The following is a 23414-nucleotide window of genomic DNA, read 5'->3' as shown; positions in this document are numbered from 1 at the left end:
TAGAGGAAAATCCATGTCCTTTAACAATAGGATTCACATCTGGATATTGAGTATGCAGGGGTCTATGCTGTCCTCTCCCTGTGTCAAATCATTGACACTCGAACACCCTTCAGATGACAACACAGATCCCTGTGAGATGAGAGGAGAAACCGACTTCGTAGCACTTGACCCCAAACTTACATATCCCTTCCTCCACATCTCTTTAAAGGTCTTGAGCAAGCAAGCCTGAGAGGCACTGGTATAAATAGACGAGGTCTTAGGAGGCTGAAGCAGGATTACCTAAATTGGAGACCAGCTTAGGATATACTGTACCAGGCTAGGGCTACCTGGCAAAACCCCGGCTCAAAAAATGAGCTAAACAAAAGCATCTGGTAAGTATTTGGAGAACTTAGGTTTATTTTCACGTGTCTGTGTGGTCTGCATGTATGTTCACATGTGTGGACCCATGAGTATGTGGTAAACATGTTCAGGTGGAGGCTGATATCCATAGTCTCCCTGATTTCTCTCCACCTTATTTATGAAGGCAGGACCTCTCAATTGAGCTCAGAGCTTGCTGATAAGGCTGGTCTAGTTAGTCAGCTTGCTCTGGGCAGCCCCTCTTTACCTTTCTGGAATTACATTATTTATGGGCTGGCTTATCTACTCTGTCCACTTTAGTCCTTGTGTATAATGTGTGTGTGTGTGTGTGTGTGTATTCATAAAAAACTAAGTGAAAATGTAACCCCATCAGTTTCGAGAGGGATTTCGCAGCTAGACCAGTACTGGTCATTTTCTCCAAATGAAAACCATAACTTTGAACTTGACTCAGCATCTTTCATATGAGTTACAAAAACTTGAACTTTCCCTTTATTGAAAGGGAGTAGAAACATCAGTTTGTTTTTCCTGTAAATTAATGACAGAGCAAAGAGCTATTGACTTGTTGCCTCTCGTTTTATTCTTAAGCTGTTCAGGAAGAAAAGGAAGAGTGAGTCTGTGCTGAGTGCATGGACTGACTACTAACAATATGTTTTCCTAAAAAAATTTCCAAGCTATCTATATCATATCCAAATGCAAACTAGTGACTATCTTTTAAGCATACACACACACACACACACACACACTTTTTTTTCTTGAGATAGTTTCACTATGCAGCTCTAGCTGTCCTGGAACTTGCTACGTAGACTAGGCTGGCCTCGAACTCAGAGATCTGCCTGCCTCTACCTCTTGAGTACTGGGATTAAAGGTGTGCCCCACTTGTGTTTATTTCTCAATGTTTATATGTACACGTGTTAGGGTGTGTCCTCCAAGTTCAGAAGATAAGTCACATCATGAGTATGTATTAAATTCACACCAAAAGGGAGAGTTCTAGTTTCTCTTTAATCACCGAATCTGTGTTTACAAACAACGGTGGGAGAATTCAAGTGACGAAGGGTTTGTCGGGACAGTTCTTGCACATGAAAGACAATTACATGCTCCATTTTTTCCTGTAACTATAAAGAGACATTGCCACAGAAACAAAAACTGAAACTTAAAGGCAATAGCTCGCTGCACTTATATTTACAAAAAGTCACGAGCAGACATGCATTTCTCCTTCAGCCGGAGGGCTTAATAGATGCTTGAACATTAAGGCAGTGATGATTCCAAAACACAACAGAAAATCTAAGTTAAGGCTTTATGTCTGTTCTGAACTCACATTCACAGGCAACTGTGACCCAAACCACTGTTTAGCTAGTGGGGTGCATTCATCTGCCAGGTGTGTTAGCCCATTTCTGAGGCCTTCCAGAAGGTGGGCGGGACACAACAGCAGCAACGCCCCATTTACTTAAGGAATCATCGGTCCCCTTAGGTTTTAAGGGTTCAGCTTATTGGCAGCACAAGCATATGCTACAGAAAGAACAGGGCTTCCCAGGGAGGACTGGACGGTTCCCCAGGCTGTGTGTACTCAGATTTGCCTAAGAATCCATGATCTACTTAGCACAGAGAGCCCGCAAGGCATGCTTGACCACGTTCACCCCTCAAAATGCTCTCGAGTATTGAAGCAAATAAATGGTCTACAACCTTTCCCCTTTAAAGAATGTCTCACAACAGAATCTAGACTAGCATACTTTCGATGGCTCTATTCTACAATTGCTAGTCTCAAGGTACACATAATGTACGTGCCAGACCAAAGTGTTTCCTTCAAGGAAAAGGGTGGGGTGGGTGGAAGGAAAGATTTTGTAGGCCATGTTCCTCCTATCAAGATGAGAAGTGCAAAGTACTGAAAGGGGGCTTGACAGGGATGCCTTTGCCTTCCTTCTTCCTTTTTAATTTTTAGAGAGCCTGTAAGTACATAACAGGAAGCAGTAGGGTAGCCCCCAGGGTCTACTGTCAAATGGGATGTTTGTGGATGTGATGAAATAAAGTATGTATTTGCACACAACACTCCCCAACCCCAAAATATTTAGAAGAAAGGTTTGCTTTTGCTTGCTATGAGGTCACTGGTAGCTGGTAGCTCCAGGTAGCATTAGGACGGGGACAAGTCACAGGAGAGACCAAAGCATGATTAATGATTGGAAGATTGGGATTCTTTTCAACTTCATCCCTAACTCCCAATCCAATGGGGAGGGTGGTACCTAAGGTTAAGTTGATCACTAGTGGCAATGATTTAAGCAGCTCTACCCATACAACAAAGCAGCCACTAACCCCAGAAGCCTGGGTTTGAAGGGTTTCTACAAGGCTAAAAAACGCGGATTCTTGGTGGGTGTTGTGCCTAGAGAAGGTGTAGAAACCCGCTGCCCCTTTTGTACCCACTCTACCCTTTGCAATAACTGTATCCCTGAGTTCTGTAAGCCTCTCTAGTAAATTAACTGAGCTCAAAGAGTGGGGAGTCACAGGAACCCCGATTTACAGATAGGTAGAAGCTCTGGGGCCTGAGCTCCAAGACAGAGTGACGATCCTCTGGCCACTGTGTGCTCACAACTGGCTGCCTGCTGACATGGGCAATCAATCCCATAAATTTGGTCACAGGGATCTTCTTGACCATCAATAGTGAGAGGAAAACTTTTCCATGGTGCAGGAGGAGCCTGAGATGAAGGAAACGGCAGGATTCCACAGAGCCGACTCCATGGTCTGGAGGCCTTACTCTTACTAGAAGGACGGCTAGTTACACTAAGTGCTTGCTACTCTCAGAGAGAGAAATGGACAGCAAACAAAGCTGGCAGCAGTCACTGCTCGGGAGAGAAGGGACAGCAGTGACGATGTAGAAACTGTCATAAAAGCTAAAGACAGCTGTGGCTTCCCTTAGTGTTTCCAAGTCAGAACGGACATCACAAGGCAAAGGGCAGCAGCATCAGAGCCAGGGCCACACAAGCGTTGTCTGACTGTTTAAGCGCGCTAAACTCGGTTAAAGCGGTTGCAAAGCTTGCGCCCTACTATCTGGTAAGCTTGGCTTCAGCTAAATGGTTGTAAGTCTTACAGTGTGAAATGCTTTTTTTTTTTTTTTTTTTAAGATGGAGAGAATAGCTACACAGGAGCAAACGTAGGCAACACTGAAACTTTTCAGATCAACACCTTACACTTTATAATACACTCACATTTGTACACCAATCTTGTGTTCACGAGTACAAACGCCAAGAACTGCGGAGAATCTTAACAGCTGCCCCACCAACTCCACAGTTGGTATGGCTGTCCTTTCACCATGTCCTAAACCTACAGGGGGAGGGGAGCCTGGCTGCCCCTTCAGAAGCTGGAGACGGCGTGGGCGTGCAGCTCGGAGCATGTCTGCGTCTCCACAGAGCTGAACTGGGACTCCATTGTGTTCCAGGCCAAGTCGGCTAGAAGGAAGTCACCCATTGCTGTCTGAGTTTCATTGCTGGTGAAGAACAAGTTCCCCAGGGGCTCGAAGCCAGAACTCAGGGTCTGTGTTTCTGTGCTGTTCAGCTGGACCTTGCTCTCCAGCGCGGGTGTGTGTTGAGCAGGGGAGGCGCCTTCCGTCTGGGTCTCTGTGTCAGATGAGTCGGTGCTCATAGAGAAGCTGGAGTGTTTCAGGATGCTGCCCAGGGGCAGGTGAGGACTACTGTCCAAGAAGAAGTTTAAGTCTGTCTGTGTCTGTGTGTCAAACATCTCCAGGCCCAGAAAGCTTGAACTTGCCCTGAAGCCGTAGGGCTGGGCGGAGGGGTCTGTGAGGAAGAAGTCGGTCTGAGTTTCGATGTCCAGGGACTCCAGAGCGGGCTCAGTGCTCACGCTGGTGAGCTCACTCTCTTCAGTCTGAGTCTGGATATTTGAGGCCGAGAGGAACTCTTCAAGATCGAAATCAATCCCAGAATTCTGGGCTGAGCCTGCTGGGAGCTGGGCGTCAGGCCCCGGGTTAGTGTCGGACAGAAGACTGCGGTTATCCAGTGCTTGGCCAGGCAGGTTGCTTGACAGGATGTTTTCTAAGTCACTCAGTAGATCTATGGTTTGGGTCTGATTATCAGTCATGTTCTGTGAGGGAAGCATGCTGTTCTGGGCACTGAAGTGTAACAAAGGCGCAGACTTTTCAATGACTTGGCTTAATACCTTAGGGTCATTCTGAGGTAACAGACCATGAGCGACTGTCTCTGAAACCAAACTGCTACTCATGATGCTGTCCGCGGGGACACTGTATGATGAATGGACACTTTCAAAGATGTCCCCACACAGGCCAGTGGGGTCCACCTGCACAGGGTCATGGCTGGGGTCTCGCATCCTGCTGGTTTGGGTTTCCCTGGAGATCCCACCTGGCTGGAAACAGGCATCAATAAGTGCATCTGTCTGAGCAGCTATGGATGAAGTGACCTTTGAGCTGGGCACCAGCGTCTGGGTGTGGACACTAACGGGAAGGGACACTTGAGAATCAAACGACAGGTCCGTTTGAGAACACGATGACACAGAGGAATCTGGGCTGAGCCACTGAGCAGAAGGTATCAAGTCGGGTGAGGCATAGGACAGGTCCGTCTGCACGTTGATTGAGGAGAGGCTGCTCTTCTGACACGCACTCCCGAGTTCTTGTAAAGGACTACAAGGGCTTTTCCCCAAGTTCACCTGAACACCTGTACTGATGGGCTCGACAATGGGACTGATAACTTTCGAGAGGGGTAGGCTCTCCTTCAGAGAGCAGGCCTCTGGATCCAGGCTGAGGATCAGGGTTCCTACCGGCAAGGGGACTAAGTGTACAGCTCCGGCCGCAGAACCACGGTCCATACCTAACACCACAGGCTGGGCCAAGGGGTCAGCTGTAGGCACAAAGACAGGCACAGGGGAAAACTGCATGACCGGAAGTTTAACCAGAGCCACCTTGGGCTTTGGTAAAAGCAGCTTCTGGGGGCACCTGGACGGTGCTGTGATGCTCTGCTTTTTGGCGTGATTGCTGTAAGAGTCTTCAAGCGATGCCACTAGCTTCACTTCTGCTGCTTCCAGTTCATGAGCATCTTGGGGAGGGGCTGGCTGGTCGCTCGGTGGTTCAGTACTTTTACTGGACAACTTCTGGCTTTGCAGGTAGCTTTCCATTTTCCTTTTTTTACTAGGTGGGTCTCTGGAAACAGTGACAAAGCAAAAATAAAACCAATTTTAAAATGAAACAAAAAAGATTTAAAAAAAATTTATGTGCACGCATGTTTGTTAGCATGTGTACACGGCCACAGAGGTTGGAAATGCATGTAGGATTCCCTTGGAACTGGTGAGCTGCCTGGCGCGTGTCCTGGGAACCAGAATCAGGTATTCTGTGAGAGTGGAAAAAGCTTTCCTAACCCCTGAGCCATCTCTTTGGCTCCTAAAATGTAGCTTTTGTGCTGGAGAGATGGCTCAGGGGTTAAGAACACTGACTGCTCTTCCAGAGGTCCTGGGTTCAATTTCCAGCAACTACATGGTGGCTCACAACCATCTATCATGAGACCTGGTGCCCTCTCTGGCCTGCGGGCAGACATGCAGGCAGAACACTGTATATATAAAAAACAAATCTTTTTTTTTTTTTTTTTAAATGTAGTTTTCATTACCACACCACTCTATCTTCATTTCTCATTAACTACACAGGAAAGGCGGGATCCGGACAATGGCAACACATCCCTTCTGGCATCTCTGAGAGTTTGGCTTGCACTCAGAAACATTCCCACTCCCTTTTTCCAGGGACTTATATCTATGACTGGCCTTAACTTTTGGGACCTCCTTCTGCCTTCTAAAGGATTACAGACATATGTTACATGAACTCCATCCTCAAATTAGTTTTCAAAATTCTTCTACATTTTTATTACATTTATTTATTGTGTGTGAACACATGTACCACGGCACATGGATTGTACGGAGGTCAGAACAACTTTCAGGCATCGGGTCTCTCCTTCTACCATGTGGGTCCTGAGGATCAAAACTCAGGCCATCAGGCTTAAGAACAAGAGCCTTTACCTACTGAGCTAGTCTGCTGGCCCCTTGGACCTTAAAAAATAGATGGAGAGACTTATAAGTAACATACCTACAGCAAAAGCCATTGCACCAAACATAAATTTGATCTTCAAAAATGTTTAAAGTGGGGCCTGGAATTATAATCCTCGCTACACAGAGGCTGAGGTAGAACATTTATGACCAGCCTTAGCTACAGAGTGAGTTCAGGGCCAGTGTCAAAAAAGAAGCAAAATGAGGAAGGAATGTGACTCAGGGCTGAGCAGTTGCCCAGGATTCATGAGGCCTCGAATTCAACCCTCAGCACCACAGGATGAAAATAAACAGACAAATGGAACCCTGCGTTACGATGCAGCTTTCAGTGCCCAGCAATCCATTTCTCTGGAGAAGGTGCTGAAAGCTGAGATTCTCGAATGGGAAGAGGAAGGAAGCCTCAGGAACTATGTGCTTGAGAGCTGGCTCAGCAGGTAAGAATACTTGCTGTTTGTCTGGAAGACCTGAATTTGTTTCCAGCACCTGCATTGGGCAGGTCACAACCACTTGTAACTCCTACTCTAGGGAGTCCAATGCCCTCTTTTAGCCTCTTCAGGAACCTACATACATGTGTCATTCACACACAGTGATATGTGCACATACACGTAAGTGAAAATAAAAATCCTTAGGAGAAAACATACAAAGCAAGTGGGTCAGCATCTCAGGCTCAGCTGGGCACTGGTGCACACATCTGCAAGCCCAGCCTTGGGGAGGCTGCAGCAGGGGGACCACAGGCCCAGGCTCAAACACAAAGTAAAAGATCCTGGCCCAGGAGTGCTCTTCTGTTATTACTGCTGCTATTCCAAAAGAATTCTTTTCGGGGGCTGGAGAGATGGTTCTGTGGTTAAGAGTACTGACTACTCTTCCAGAGGACCCAGGTTCAATTCCCAGCACCCACATGGCAGCTCACACCTGTCTGTAACTCCAAGATCTGACATACTTTCACACAGACATGCATGCAGACAAAACGCCAGTGAAAATAAAATTAAAATAAAAGAATTGAAAAAAAAAAAGAACTCTTTTCAAAGTCACAGGTTCTGTCCTGTTCCTTTCTTTCCCTACATGGCTGGCTCCCCAGGAAGCCCCCTTTCCAACCTCTCACGGCTACTCAGCACCATCTCTTTGTGCTTTACCTGTGCTCTGCAGGGATCTCGTGGCCAGTTCGGTAGATGTGAGATTGCAGCGCGGTTCTGCTGGCGTAGGGGCAGCCACACGTACACTGGAAGGTCTTGCCACAGTCTTCCTCGTGTCGTTTCAGGTCCCACTCGGTGCCGTAGGAATTACTGCATTTACTGCATTTGTGCTTCTTTTCTGCATGCATTTTCATAAAGTGCTGCAAAAAACACAGTTGGAATTAAGATGAGAGACAGCATCACACTAAGATCCACCCACACCCCCAGCTTCCCAGTGATCACCAGGTATAGCATTTGCAAGCAGACAAGCTTCAGTTTAACATATGCTTCCCCTTCTGCAGAGTGGGCAGGCTGCCTTGGAACCAACCCGTGTATTCAGATTCTCAACTACACATTAAGTGCTGTGGGCCAAGAATATACAGTGTGCTGGCTAGGTTTATATCAACTTAACACAAGCTAGAGTTATCTGCAAGGACGGAGCCTCAGTTGAGAAAATGCCTCTATAAGCTCTGGTTTTAGGGCATTGTCTTAGTGACTAATACAGGAAAGCCCAGCTCATTGTGGGTGGTGTTATCCCTGGACTGGTGGTCCTGGGTCTTATAGAACCCAAGACCAGGCTGAGCAGATCATGATGAGCAAGCCAGTAAGCAGCTCCCTTCCGTGGTCTCTGCATCAGCTCCTGTCTCCAGGCTCCTGCCCTGTTTTGAGTTTCTGTTCTGGCTTCCCTCGGTGATGGACTATGATATGGAAGTGCAAGTCAAATAAAGCAGTTCCTCCCCGACTTGTGCTTTGGTCACGGTGTTTCATCACAGCAACAGAAACCCTTCCTAAGACATACAGTCTCGGCAATGTCCTTCTCAAGGCTCTCCAGCACAACTTCAGCAATCATTTCACTTTTGATTATCAAATTTTATTTTTATGTATGTGTGTCTATGCGTGCATGTGAACATGAGTTCAGGGTCTGTGGGGCCAGATGGCTTTGAGCCACTGTTGACATGTGTGCTGGGAAGAGAACATAGGTCCTCTCCGAGAGTCGTATGTGCTTATAGCCACTGGATCTTCTCTCCAGCCCTAAGGATCAATCTCTTCAGCCTCCAGCCTCTCTTTCCCCAGCAGCAGGGTCCCTCCCTCCTCACAAGACAGCCTGGTTATGCCTGCTCAGCAGGCAGAGCACAGCCAAGTCTATGCCTATACACCATGTGCTGGTCTGAATGACAACAGGCTCCCCAGGTGACTGGTGGTGCTGTTTGGGGAGGTTTAGGAGGTGAACTCCTGCTGGAGGAAGTATGGCACTGGGGACAGGTTTTGTGGTTTCCAAGCCACCTGCCTCCCTAGTCTGCTCTCTCAGCATCCTGCCTGCACTGGAAGATGTGAACACTTGGCGTTTGCTCTGGCCACCATGCCTGCCTGCTGCCCCACTTCCCTGCCAGGACGGACTCCCAGCCCTCTGGAACTGTAAGCCAAATAGACACTTATTCCTATAAGGTGCCTCAGTCATGCCATTTTTATTTATTTATTTTTAAAAAAGATTTTGTGTGTCTGGGTACTTTACATACATGTATGTTTATGTACCACGTGTGCAATTCCTCCAGAGCCAGAAGAGAGTGCTGGATTTTCTGGAACTGCAGCTACAGACATTTGTAAATTGCCATGTGGTTGCTGAACCATCCTGAAAAAGGTATAGTGATATTATAGTGACATACCTGTTTAACCAGAGAGAACTGGGAGAATGGCCGGTCAGGGCCTCGAGGACATCCTTTGATTGGACAGCAGTAGAATTTTGGGACAGTTTTCAAGTCTTTTCTTATCGTTGGATTTACTATGCCATCCTACAAAAGTAAAATCCAGCAATTATCACTTGTTCGTCCGTCCGTCCGTCCGTCCGTCCGTCCGTCCATCCATCCATCCATCCATTCAAGACAGGGTCTCTCTATATAGTCTTGTCTAGCCTGGCACTCACTATGTAGACCAGGCTGGCCTCAAAATCAGAGCTCTGTGTGTGATATTCTGATCACATTATGACAATAAAGCTTGCTTTGAAATAGAGGGTGGAGCTAGCCACTAGCTGACCAAAATGAACCATAGAGGTTTTGGAAGACTGAGGACAGACAGACAGAAAGTAGGAGTAAGGCAGGGCTTAGAGTGGATCTCAGTCCTTTTGGATGGAGGGTTGGAAGAGCTAGGATGTCACTGGTGGTTTCTCCACCGCTTTTCTGATCATTCAGTTCTTACCTGATATCTGACTCCCGATTTTTTATTGATAAAAATTAATTAGATAAACGCATCAGAGATCTGCCCGTCTCTGCCTCTGGAGTGCTGGAATCAAGGGGTGCCCCATCACACCGCGCTTAGCAATTGTCTTACAAAACCCATCGCCACGGTTGGTAGAGATAAGGAAATAGGCATCCGTCTGCCCTCCCAGCCAGTTTGTCTGCAAGTAGAGTCGCCCCCCAGCTCCCAGGCTTCTCCTTACTCCTGTTTCTCAACCTCCCCACGTTCTTAGTGTGAGCCCCTGAGAAAAGGACCTCAGGCTCACTGGGAGCACTGTGGCTTTCCGCTTTCCAGTGAGTCCTCACACACAGAGGTGCTCATACGTGCTGTCAAGTATATAGAGGTCAGAGGTCAACAGCAGGCATCTTCCTAGCTCATTCTCCATTTTGTTTTTACTTTTAAAATTATGTTTATTTACTTAGGATGTGCATGCATGTGCCACAGCACACATGTAGAGGTCAGAGACAACTTGTAAGAATCTATTGTTGTTATGTGGGTCCAGGGATTATCCTTACGTCATTAAGCTTGACAGCCAGCACCTTGACCCGGTGGGCTGTCTCACTGGCCCTCCATTAGATTTTTTTTGAGATATGACCCCTCACTATGATGGCTATTCTTAGTTGTCAACTTGACTGAACTACAATCCAGAAATGGAGGGCACACCCGTGAGAGATCTTTTGCTTGGTTTGAAGTGAGTGAATCCACTTCTAGTTCATAACTTTGAGGTGGGATGACCTTTAATCTGGGCCAAATCTGCTGCTGGAAGTCTATATATAAAAGGTCACAGAAGAAGGAAGCATTTGTGTAGATGGAGCAGCGGGGCTGTGTCCCGCCACCCAGCTAGTTTTACACCCGAAATAATTACACGGAAACTGTATTCTTTTAAACACTGCCTGACCCATTAGTTTCAGCCTCTTATTGGTTAATTCTCACATCTTGCTTTAACCCATATTTAGTAATCTGTGTAGCATCACGAGGTGGTCGCTTACCAGGAGAGATCTTAACCTGCGTCTGTCTTGGAGAGAAGCATGGCGACTGCCTATGGCGACTGCCTGAAGCGTCTGCCTTCTCTCTCCCAGAATTCTGTTCTGTCTACCTAATTTTCTGTCCCATTAAAGGCCCAAGGCAGTTTCTTTATTAACCAATGAAAGTAACACATAGACAGATGACTCTCCTCCATCACATTTGTTCTTTGCTTCCTTACCCTTGCATGGCTAGCACATCCATTCCTCCACTGGCATTAGAACCTACTTCTTCTGGACTCTAACATATACAGAAGAGCAGCTGAGACATCCAGCCCTGTGGACTCAACAACTACTGGATTCCTGACTTTCTGTTCACAGTCACCTATTGCTGGGTTAGCTGAGTCCTGTTAAGTCATTCCAATAACCCCCTATCTATCTATCCATCATCCATCCATCCATCCATCCATCCATCCATCCACCTACCTACCATACTCACGGATCCTGGAGCTCATCAACCCACTAGGTCCCAGGGATCGTCCTGTCCCCCTTCCCAGCGTTAATACAGGCCTGGCCTCCAAACTTGGGTCCCCATGCTTGCATCACATGCACTTAATAAACTGAGTCACCTTTTAGCCTACATGAAGAGCCTTACCCTCACCCCATTTTATTTCATGTACAGGGAGTTTTGTGTGCCAGGACCCACTGAGGCCAGAAGGCGGCACCAGATCCTCTGGGACTGGAGTTACAGATGGTTATAAGCTGCCATTGTGGGTGTTGGGAATTGAACTTAGGTCCTTTGGAAAGGTAGCCAGTACTCTTAACCAATGAGCTACCTCCCCACTTCTGGTAAGTTTCTGCTAATTGCAGTCCACTTTTTCCTAACCCAATATTCTACCATCTCCAGCTCCTCCTCCCGAACTTCCCTTTGTAAGTCCTCACTAAGTAGTCCAGGCTGGCCTTGCACTTGCCCATCTACCTCAGGCTCAGAAGTATCCTGGAATGTCTGCGTCACCATGCCTAGCTTTTGAAAAGTTTTATTTAGCCCAGATGGCTCCAGTGGGTAAAGATGTTACATGAGTCCAGTGACCTGAAACCAGTGAGAGGAGCGAACCATCTCCTGAAAGTTGTCCTGACATCCATATGTGAGTCAGCCCCTCAATAATCATAATAACAATAGCAAATAAATTGAAATAAATAAAAGTATATTTTAAAAGACTTGGTTTTTAATATGTTGTTCAGGAAGGTTCTGAGGCTCAAGCAAGCATCCTCCTTCAGTCTCTGGAGCAGACAGGTCTATATTTATACTACCACGTCGGGCTCTAAGTGATGTCAACCAGGAGTTTTAAAAAATTTAAATGCATGTATATGTCCTATGTGTGGAAGCTGGAGAAAACCTTAGGGAACAGCCTCAGGAATGGTGACCAGTCCTTTTGAGAAAGAGTCTCTCACTGGCCTGGAACTTGCTAGCCCTGGGGTTACAAAGCACATTGAGGCATTTTTACATGGGTTCTATGGGGGGATCAAATTCAAGTCCTTTGTGTGGCTTTTCACTCTTGGCCTGAGATTCTTGGTGGCTTCAAATATAATTCATGTCTGATCACTCTCAGCTGGCTCTAAGGAAGTGGGTGGGTGGTGCCCTGCCTGTCTACAGGCCATTAGAGAAAGAAGTGGGTGGCAGTTCAAGTGCCAGCTGCTGCGGAACACCTAGGAATCCATTCCTCTGGCATCCTGCTAAGAGGTACAAGGCCCTGGGACACACCCTCCTCTCTATCTGTTGTGCACTCAGGGTGTGAGACTTACTAACTGCCCAGCCTAAGTCTTCCCACGTTTTTTTTTAACTTTATTCTTGTGTCTTTCACGTTGTGCATCTTGAGCCCATTCATTTCCCATCCCTTCATATCCACCCTCTGCCCTTGCAACCTCTGCAGGATAAATTTTCAGAGAAAAAGAAAGAAGGAAAATCTCATCATAGAAGCTGTACTGTGACACAGTGAGTCACGCAGTGAACCCTTCTATCCATATATCTTTATGTACAAATGTTCACTGCAAAGTCGCCGGTCTGGTGTGAGGCCTCTGGTTTCTATTACACTTTCAATCTTGGACATCCTGTTGTTGCCGGGTGACATGGAGGTCCTGCAGCTTTGGGTCTGCAGATGGTCCCCTGGTTCTTAAGAGGAACATGTGGCCTTCCTGCCTGCCCATTCATTAAAAGGGAAGGAAGTCCGGTTTTGCCCAAACTCCATCCCTTGCCTTTGTTCATTTCAGATGCAGTCATCTCTCCAAGTTTTTAGGGCTGGCCTACTCCATCAGGACTATGCCATGTACTGTCTACAGCAGTGATTCTCAATCTTCTAATGCTGTGACCCTTTAATACAGTTCAAGTGGTGGTGATCCCCAGCCATATTATTTCCTTGCTACTTCATAGCTGTTATGAATTGTGATTTGATATGCAGGGTTGAGACTCACAGGTTGAGAACCACTGGACTAAACTCATACTCATTGGACATTTACACGGTCTCTGCTGAAGTCTCCTTTCTCTTCAGTTTCCAGTGAAAGTATTCATCTATCACTGTTTAACCAAAGCACATAATTCCAGCTCCTCCGGACCCCCCTAAGGGGGTCACCACAATCGTCCTTTTCTGTTCCTTCTTCACGCACAGCTCAGTCGCCCACCACTCTTTAAGGATCCACGGCTTTTGCTTTACTCAGCTTGCCCCTTAATCTTCTTTTAAAGAACATGATTTATGTATATGTGTGTGTCATGTCTGTACATGTGTGCAGTGCCTCCTGAGGTCAGGGGAGGGCGTCAGAGTCCCCGGAGTTGGAGTGACAGATGGCTGTTAATGAACCGACGTATGTGGGAGCTAGGAACTGAATTCGGGTTCCCTGGACAATTGGAAAGCACGCTTAAACACTGAGCCATTTCTCTAGCTTCAATCTTTAGCTTTCTGTTTTTGTTGTTACTGTTTTGTGGGGCTAACTGAGCTACCTCCCCAACCTTTTTGTTTTTTGCCAAAGACTTACCATCAATAAACTAGTGCTTTCGCTGGCCACTGGTGCCTGCTATGTAATGACAACTGAGAGTGTCTTGCATCAGCAACCTCATTTCGTTTATCAGCTTTTTTAAAAAAATGAAATATAATTTTAAAAAATTATTTATTTTATGTATATTGGTGTTTTGCCTGCATGTGTATCTGTGTGAGGGTGTTGGATAATCTGAAACTACAGGTACAGACAGTTGTGAGCTGCCATGTGGATTCTGGAAATTGAGCCTGGATCCTTTGAAAGAGCAGCCTTAACCACTCTTAACCATTGAGCCAAATCTCCAGCCCTATCAGTTTTTTTTTGACATAATTTTTAATTGATTCTTTAGAAATTTCACATCATGCACCCTAATCCCACTCATTTCTCCAGTCCGTGTGCCCTCCACCCTTGTAACCTCACCCCCAAAGAAAATTAAAAAATAAAAATTAAGATTAAAAACTACATCTTGCCTACCTCCCTGGGCAGCAGCCTGCTCCTCTATTGGTCACTACGCTCCTGTCTTTCCTGTCTCTCTGTGGTGCTCTGGTGTGTCATAGCGGCACTGGGTGCTGCACTGTGTCACACGGTAGACTCCTCTGCCCAAACAGCTTTCACTGCAATGAGTCGCTGGTCTGGCTCAGGGCCTCTGGCTTCTACTACCATCAATACTGGACCCTCGCTGAGACTCCTCTTGGCTATCCTGCTGTTGCCCAGAATCATGGCCGTCCTGTGGCTTTGGTTTCAGGGGACTGACGCCCTCTCATGCTGTCAGCTCAGTCGGTCAACTCAGGGCCCTGGATCTGGGCCTGGATGGTAGCTGAGTTGGTCAGTCTGGGTCTCTGCTGTTCCTCAGCCAGATAGCTGATCTGGTCAGCCTGGGTTCCCACTGTCTGTCCCCGCGCCCCCCCCACCCCACCCCATATATCTGGTCAGCCTGGGTTACCACTGGCCCCCTCCCCCCCATCCACCCCCTCCCCCCATAGCTGATCTGGTCAGCCCAGGTCTCCATTGCTTCCCCCCACCATAGCTGAGCTGCTCAGCCTGGATCTCCACTGCTGCCACCCCACCATCCCAGCTCCACTTCCAGCTCCATCACATATCTGCTCTTCATAGTGGCCCCACGGAGGGTGCTTGGGCGGCTTCTAGCCATGCCCCCCAGGACTTTTTTGCTTTTATTTTTATAAACAACTTTTGGGTGGAGCATGAGGGTGCATGCCTTTAATCCCAGCACTCAGGCAGCTGAGGTAGGTGGATCTTTGCTAGTGATCTGTCTTCCTCAGTGTGAGTTCCAGGACAGCCAGTGCTGTTACACAGAGAAGTCCTGCCTTGAAAATCCAAAAAGGAAAAGAAAACATTTGAATTGACGCATACTTTCCCCATCTAGTATTATTAGAGAAAAGGGATACGAGTGTGTTCAACTGAAAGAGCTTCCTGACTCCTTAGCGCACATGTCCACGATGGAGTTTCTTCCAGCCAGTCCGTACTCAGAGTTGTCTCCATCATCAGGTCCCAAGCTGTTAAACTGCCAAAAAAGGGCATCCTGCATATCTGCCAGATACATATATTTTGTACTAAAATTCTTATTGTGAAGTATTATGCGTGCATGCATGCGTTTTTGCATACCACAGACATGGCCTATGGAAGGCAGAAGAGACTATCAGATCATCTGGAACTAATGTTCCATGTGGTTGTGGCATCCGTGTGGGTGCTGGGAACCGAACCTGGTCGACCACACTGTAAAAGCAGCAGTCACTCTGAACTGTTGAGCTATCTCTATAATTACTATTTTAAAATTAAAAACATAAAATTCTTAGCCCTCAGATTAATTTTATATTTGTTTGTCTGTTTTCTGAGATAGGGTTTCTCTGTGTAACCCTGGCTGTCCTGCAATTTACTCTGTAGATCATGCTGACCTCGACTCGCAGACCATCAGCCTCTGCCTTCCGAGTGCTGGGATTAAAGGTGTGCACCACCACTGCCTGGCTCATATTAGTATTTTAACAACTTACCTTCAGTCACGGATTACCTTGTTCAGATCATTTTCAACAGCTTCCCAAAGCCACCCACGTCCAGACTTCACCAGCCGTGGACACTCACAGTTCCCACCCGTCCTTGCATTGCTGTCACACCTAGTAGAACTCAGACTGAAATATCCGTCACAGAGTGCTTGGGACCAGAACTGACTCTGAGATTCAGATATTTGCATAGACTGAGTCCCTAGCTGGAAACCCCCAAATGATCCCAAACCTGAAGCTTTTGAGCTTCATGTCGGTGCTCCCAGAGTTCTGGATTTGGAGCACTTCAGATGCTCAGCCTGTAGTTTAAATTTCCCAACCTCTCTTCATCTGTGTTACCTGGTGGCTTCGGGAGCAGTCTGCACCTAGTATGTTCACGACCAGCTTGTCAATTCTACTGGTTGTTCATCTGGCCTGCCCAGGGCAGAGCGCACTTTATGTGGAGATGAGACCTCAAAACTCGTGCAAGTGGATGCTAAAAACCCCTGCACCACAGCAACCACCCACCATCACACATTTCCCCACTGTCTGGGGGCCAGCTCCTTCATCATAGATCCCCATATGGCGTTGGGCTACCTATGTTTCCCTGCATTCTGAGACAGTAAGTTCAAAGGGAGTGGAGACACAATGGCACACTACAACAGGAATCACAGTAGGAAAGCCGTCTCCTGCAGTCCTTTACACAGTCGCAAACACTTGCCATTTAGGGATGATGTCTTGTGTCCACAGTCAGCCATTACACTTTTACTCCCCCACCCCTATTGCTGCTTCCTCCCTTGGTTTACTTTGTTCTTGGAAGGTGCTCTACTTCCAACCAAACACGTCTTTCTTGGATAAAAATGTGGGAATACTTTATTTAAGTAATACTCATACGAAATAAACTAATAAGTAATCAAATTTAAATAACATTTAAGTATTCTAAGAATTTACAAAAGATAAAGGCAGTCCTAAACAAGATGTTGGGGGCAAGAGTGTAGCTCGGTGAAAAGCACTTGCCAGCAGGAGTGAAGCCCAGGTTCCATCTTCAGCACCATAAAACAGCCCCCCCCCCAAAAAAAATAGGATTGGAAAAAAATACACAAAAGAAAGGCAGAGGAGCTGGAGAGGTGGCTCAGTGGTTAAGAGCACTTGCTGCTTTTGCAGAGTTCTGTTCCCAGCACCCATGTGTCAGCTGGCAGCTTACACACACTGCCTGTAACAACCACTGGGTCCCCGTCCAGCTTCAGGGGATCCAGTGCCAGGTTCTGGCCTCTCTATGCACCCACACTTTGGACACACACACATATACACAAATAAAAACAAAAATGCTTTATAGAGCAGAGAAAGGAGAGCAAGGAGGCTGAAGAGGAGAGGCAAGGAGAAGACCATAAAGATGGCGGCAGAATGCCGAGCGCCTCCCCACCCTTACGGAAAGCACCCAAGGAGCCCAGCCTGCTTTTTTTTTACCTATTCTAAACTGGAAGTCAGTAACCTCTGTACACTAATGTTTACAGAGCAACCTGTCAGCCTTTCTTTCCCCTCTAAAACAATTTCCCAGGAAATCACGGAAAGCACACCGCTGGATGGAACAGGATGCAGAACCCACCGAGCTAGGCTTTAAGGCATGAATGCTGCTTGAGAACAAGCTCCATCAGTGCCCACCTGCCCTCCCTGCTGTCAAATGCATCTGCAGCAGTCGGGCAGAGCCTGCTTCCTCCCACTCTTTCTCTGGGTCATTTCAGCTCTCACTCCAAAAGCTCACGGCTCCCCTTCTCTGCCGAGCCCACTGCAGGCACAACTGGCTGATGACACGTCCAGATTTTCTTTCAGGGTGTGGAATATAGACAGGCATTTATTTTGAGAACCCATGGAAAACCAAAGGTGGCTCATAGCTCCTCAGTCTCACTCGCCTTCCTTCAGAAGCTTAGGTATTCGGCTGGGGGTGGATTAGAATAAAATAACCATATAACTAATGGGGGAGGGAATAAAAGATTATCATGGCCAGGAAAACAGACTAACAAGAAAAGAAATTAGAACCACACAAGTAGCTGTAGCCCAGACAATGAAATTTTCCACTGAGTTGAAGTCAGTCAACATGGGGCTAGGAAATGGCAAGAGTGGCTGAGACTGTGGACTGTTCTTGTGGGGGACCCAAATTCAGTTCCTAGCACCCATGCCAGCTAATGTGGCTTACAGCCACCTGTATCTCTCTAACTCTAGAGGAGTCAATGCCCTCTCTGGACTCCAAGGTCATCTATACTTGTGAGCATATATTGACACAGAGACACGCATAATTTTAAAAAATCTAATTTTAAAAAAGTCAGTCAATCAGGTAGTCTTCAGGGCAGCTTTGGAACAGGAAGGGGGTACACATGCCTAACTGATTTGTCATGATCCCCCAAACACATAGAGCCTTTTGGAGACAAAAAGACATTTGCTCCCATACCCCCTTCCCTAATACTCTGAGAGTCAAGAACTGGACTGAAGAGCCTCTGGGTAGTGGCAGCCTGAGGGGACACACAGTGTCTACCTGAGGCCTTACCACATAGGTATGGCTTCATCACACAGCTCCCTTCATTAGAAAAAAATGGACTCCTTTTCCACCAGACAACAGATGCCCAGGGGCTGTGGGCTCTGAGGTTACCAAGCCAAGGATTTACAGAGAAGTGAGCTGCCTGAGAGGGAAAGAGCAGCCACAGTTCTGAGGCAGTTCAAATACTGCCAAACAGGCCATCTTTCTGTTGCTCAACATCTGGGTTCTGGGAGGGACCAGCCTATTTACTGCTTCCTCCAGGTAAGAGAATCTGAGAAATAAATGACACTTCTGGAAAGATGACTGCACACGGGCTCCAGGTAAGAGAGGACACCAGAACACTGACAAGCTCAAATCTGAGTAAAAATCTGACTCTTGACATCTATATTTGCAAGAGCAGGGCATGGTGGTACATGCTGCAGTCCCAGCACTTGGGAAGTAGAGGCAGGAACATTATTCCCAGCAGTTTAAGGTTACTCTGGTCTAGAGTTCCGCCCAGCTGGGGCTATGTAGTAAGTAAGACCCTGCCTCAGAAGAGAACCGAATGAAACCAAATCTGTATTGGCTCAGATGTGTTCCTCCTGTCACGGTCTGGCCTCTTGTGTATTCCTGAGCTTTGGGCTTCCAAGGCATAACAAAGTTTTGAGAGGCACAGCGCTCCTAACAGCAGCTCCAGAGAAAAGAGCAAGAGACTTGCTAAGAAATGCTGGCTAGAGTCACAGCAGCCAAGACCGAGGAAGCCTTTGGTCAGACTGGAGGCTTTGGTTTGCACTCAGAAACATACAACGTGGGGCCGGGGATGTAGCTCAGGAGAGTGCTTGCCTACTAGCATTTTTCCTTTCTGGGTTTGATTCCCAGCATCGGATAAAGCTGGGCCTGATGGTGCATGCCTGCAATCTCAGCATCTGAGAGGTGGAGGCAGGAGGATTAAGTTTATGGTTATCCTCAGCTACATAGTAAGTCTGAGGTTAGCTTGGCTACATGAGACACGAATGAACCTATCAGCAAAGGGACGATACTAAAGGCAGATTATGGTTTTGGAAGCAAATTACAACCGAGGGATTAGGTTGTAGAATTCTTACAAACACACTCACTTTTCACCTAAATGGTGGTGAGAAAAAGGGAGAGTTTTATTAACATTTAGGATGAAAGCGAAAACTGCAGGTCGAAGCCCATGGTGAGCTGTATTTAAGGAGGCCCATACTTTTGCACAGAACTTCCTCAGCATGGCCCTGTTGACATTTCTTGACTGACCTTTCTGTGAGATCACTGCCACCTCTTGTGAGCAGCTGCTAAGCAAAGGCGGGCCATCCCTCAGGTACACACGTATTTGCCCGACTACAGACTAAAACTCAGAGTTGCTGCTGATTAGTTCCCATGGGAAGGGTCCAAGGCGGGATTTACCAGAAGGTCAGACAGAGCCTGCAACCCTCTGAGCTGACCCTCAGATCGGACCAGGGTAACCTGCACAAAGCTGCTTTCAGTGACTGGTGTATTCCAGATACAGCATTGCTGGCATACAGAGATCTCATGGTGGAAAGAAGCTTCCTTTTCTAAAAGCGGTGATGCTGTGACTTTAACAGATCTGCCGTGGGGTCCCAACATCTGATTTTTACCAAGCTTCCAGAATATACCACAGGTTTGAAAGTCACTGTCTCCTTTTACGTAACACGGGGAGGTCTTGCTCAGACAACTGTCGTGCTGTCTACCGGTGGACCTCCTCCTAACGATCCAGAGAAGCCACCCTCCCCTCTCATTCCGGCGCAGAGTTGATCTTGGCAACCCTGTGAAACTTGTAGCTCAAGTGCCGAGAGTCCAGCCCCACAGCTGCGTTTGAATGACCACCCGGGTAGGACCCACCGGCGGCTTCGCGGAAGGGGTGGAAAGCGCTGGGGTTGCACCTAGGTGCCTTAGTGGCATCACCTGTCGCTCATCCAAGAACCCGGGTAACAGGCAGCTCGCTGTGGTGTTGTGGGCACGCCACCGAGAAGCGGCTGGCCCGGTGCGTGTGCGCGCCCCGCGCTCCCTCCGTGCGTGGTCGGGCGCAGGTGGCCGGGTACCCCGCAAACCCCGCGCCCCCCACCGCGGCCAGCTCACCTGCAGTCGGTGGCTCTTGACTAGGTGCATGTTGAGCGCAGGACTGTTAGGCAGGATCTTGCCGCAGCCACGCACAGTGCACAGAATATTGGTGCGTACAGCCCGCGACAGCTCGCTCACAGACGGCTGGATCAGTTCCCGGGCCGGTGGCACCGGGACCGCGGCCCGAGCCCTGGCCGGTCGCGGTCGGCTGCCCTGAAGCCGCGACTCCGACGGCCCCCACGGGCCCGAGGCGGCGGCGGCGGCTCCCCGCAAGCTCGCCGGCATGGCCGGGACGCCCGGGGCCGGAGCCGCGGACGCAGCCGCCGCCGCCTCCGTGGCCGCCATGACTCCCGCACGGCCGCCAGGCCCCTCTCAGTGCCCGCCCCCGCCGCAGCCACTTCCGGCAGGGGGCGGGGCCGCCGGGCTCATTAGCATCCGGCCGGGCGACCGCTGCAGCGCCCCCAGCCGGCTGCGGCGAGAGCGGATCAGAGGAGCGTCCATTAGGGGAGCCAACTGTTGGGAGAACAGGAGACCTGGATGGGTCCCCATTTTTCTTCCCGAGCTCAGGCAATACCTGGATAGAAGAAAAAGGGATGCTTTTAGTTTTATTTTTTAGTTGTTGCTTTATTATTATTATGAATTAGTTTCATATCGCAGACCTTTTGCCTAGCATGCCAAAAGCCTTGGGTTTGATCCGCAGCACTTAAAAAAAAGGGGGGGGGGCAAAGCGCCAATTTATTTTATTTTTGAGACAGAGTCTCATGTAGCCCAGGCTGGTCTAACCTCCCCAGAGAGTCAAGAAGCCCTCGAATTCCTGATACTCTTACCTCCACCTTCCCTAATGCTGGAATTATACTAGGCCTTGTTTGTGGTGTTGAAGATTGAACTGAGGGCCTTGGACATGATAGGCAAGTTACAGCTGAGCTACATCCCGAGCCCACAAAGACTGATTATCTTCTGTCTCCGAGGAGGGCAGAAGTCTGAAGTGGATCTATTCAACTGAAGTCAAGGTGTCTGCAGGGCTGGTTCTTGAGGCTCCACGGACCTTGCTTTTTCCAGCTTTCTTTGCCAATGGTCCTCTTCCTCTACACCAACATCAGTAATGGGGAGTTGAATCTGTCACGTTCCGTAACTGGTGGCCTCTTCACTCAACACATTTCCTATCACACTGGGCCTGTCCGGGTATCACAGAGCCTGGTGCTCAACTTCAGGATCCCTTTGCCCTGGGATCACACTCAGATTCCAGAGATCATGATGCAGACATGTTTGAGAATTATTCAGTATGACGTTAGGCTATGAAGGCTGACTGCTGGATGGATAGTCATGTCAGCGGAATAAGGTTAGTGATGCTGCTGGAGATGGTGGCTCACCTGCCACCACAGAACTCGGGAAGCAGAGGCAGAATTGCCGCAGGCTCAAGGCAGCTAGGTTACAAGGTAAAACTGTCCTGAGCATTGCTCGCTCCCACAAAGGTCAGAATGCTGCCCGTTTATGAGAACGGATAAGGGCTGATGCACCTGAGGTGACTACCACCGTGCTTGCCGCATGCCAAGTGTTCGAAAAACAGCTGTTATTTTGGGGACTGGTGGTTTGAATGAGAATGGCCGTCACAGGCTCATGTTTGAAAGCTTGGTTCTCAGTTAGTGGAAGTGTTTAAGAAGGACTAGGCGGTACAGCCCAGGAGGAGGTGTGTCACTGAGGGTGGGCCCTGTGATTTAAAAAGGGCATGCCGTTCCCACTTTCCTCTCTCTGCCTCCTGTTTGTGAAGACGTAAGCTCTCAGCTATTGCTCTAACATCATGCCTGCCTGCGGCCATGTTCCCTCCAATGATGGGTATGGACTGTAATCCTCTGGAACTATGAGCCCCCAATTAAAGTGTTTGTTGTTGTTGTTTTCAAGACAGGGTTTCTCTGTGTAACAGCCCTAGCTGTCCTGGAACTTGCTTTGGAGGCCAGGCTGGCCTTGAACTCAGAGATCCACCTCTCTCTACCTTCTTGAGTGCTGGGATTCAAGGTGTGTGCTACCACACCTGGCCAATGCTCTTTTACAAGTCGCTTTGGTCACGTGGTGTTTTGTTGCAATAGGAAAGTAACAAAGACAGGGACTATGCTGAGTCGGTTCTTCTGACTCTGAAGGTCTTTGCTTTTGCATTGACTGCAGTATCTGTTCCCAAGCGTTTGCAGATGGCCACCAAGCAACTAGTAGGTGTGAGAATTTTAAGGAGCCTCACTCTGGGAGGTCTGGTCCACAGGACGCAGCCTATGGCCCTACTAGAGGCAGAAAATGACTCTGCTGGGTCTTGTTCAAATTCCAGTCTTCATCCTGCCATACCAGGGAGAGCTAGGAAGTCGTGGAATACACCAGGGAGTTCAAAGGTCTCCATGAGACCCCAGAAAGCTTAAGGACTTCTGCGTTCCCATTTGGCCATTCAGACACCTTGTGGGCAGAATGCCTTCTTAGTATATGGCTGATCACAATGGTCAAAGGGAGTGGTGATGGAGGGATGGTTCAGTGGTAGAGAGCCCTTATTGTCCTTACAAAGGACAGGTTTGATTCCCAGTGCCAACATGGTAGCTTACAACCATCCATGCCTCCAGTTCCAGGGGATCCAGTGCTCTCTCCTTATCTCTGAGGGCACCAGGCATGAATGTGGTATACATAAACAGATGCAAGCAAAATACATATACATAAAATAAAATCCTAATGCCCTCCCCCCTCATAAGGTTTCTCTGTGTAACAATCCTGGTTGGCCTGAACTCACAGTTCTCTGCCTCCCAGTTGCTGGTGTGCACCACCACTGAATGGCCAGTTCCTAAAATCTTTATAAAGGAAAAAAAAAAGGTATGTATAGAGGGTGTAGCATCTGAGCCTGTCTAAGTCAGGGCTCCTATTCCTGTGGTGGAACACCATGACCAAAAGGCAAGCTGGGGAGGACAGGGTTTATTTGGCTGACACTTCCACATCGTAGTTCATCTTTGAAGGAAGTCAGGACAGGAATTCAAACAGGGGCAAAAAA

The 23414-nt window shown here is 48.0% G+C and overlaps 1 protein-coding gene across 1 annotated transcript; it reads right to left on the bottom strand.

The window, feature by feature from the left end:
• Nucleotides 1-1337: 1337 nt before the first annotated feature.
• Nucleotides 1338-20743, bottom strand: Atmin (ATM interactor). Its single transcript, XM_038313087.1, has 4 exons — nt 20417-20743; nt 9236-9361; nt 7533-7732; nt 1338-5509 (listed from the first exon to the last, which is right to left on the bottom strand). The coding sequence occupies exons 1-4, from the start codon at nt 20741-20743 to the stop codon at nt 3697-3699; spliced, it is 2466 nt and encodes an 821-aa protein (XP_038169015.1). The 3' UTR covers nt 1338-3696.
• Between the last annotated feature and the right edge of the window lie 2671 nt (nt 20744-23414).

This window comes from Arvicola amphibius, chromosome 15 (assembly GCF_903992535.2).
Source record: "Arvicola amphibius chromosome 15, mArvAmp1.2, whole genome shotgun sequence".
Classification (NCBI taxonomy): Eukaryota; Metazoa; Chordata; class Mammalia; order Rodentia; family Cricetidae; genus Arvicola; species Arvicola amphibius.
This window is presented reverse-complemented; position numbering and strand designations above follow the sequence as displayed.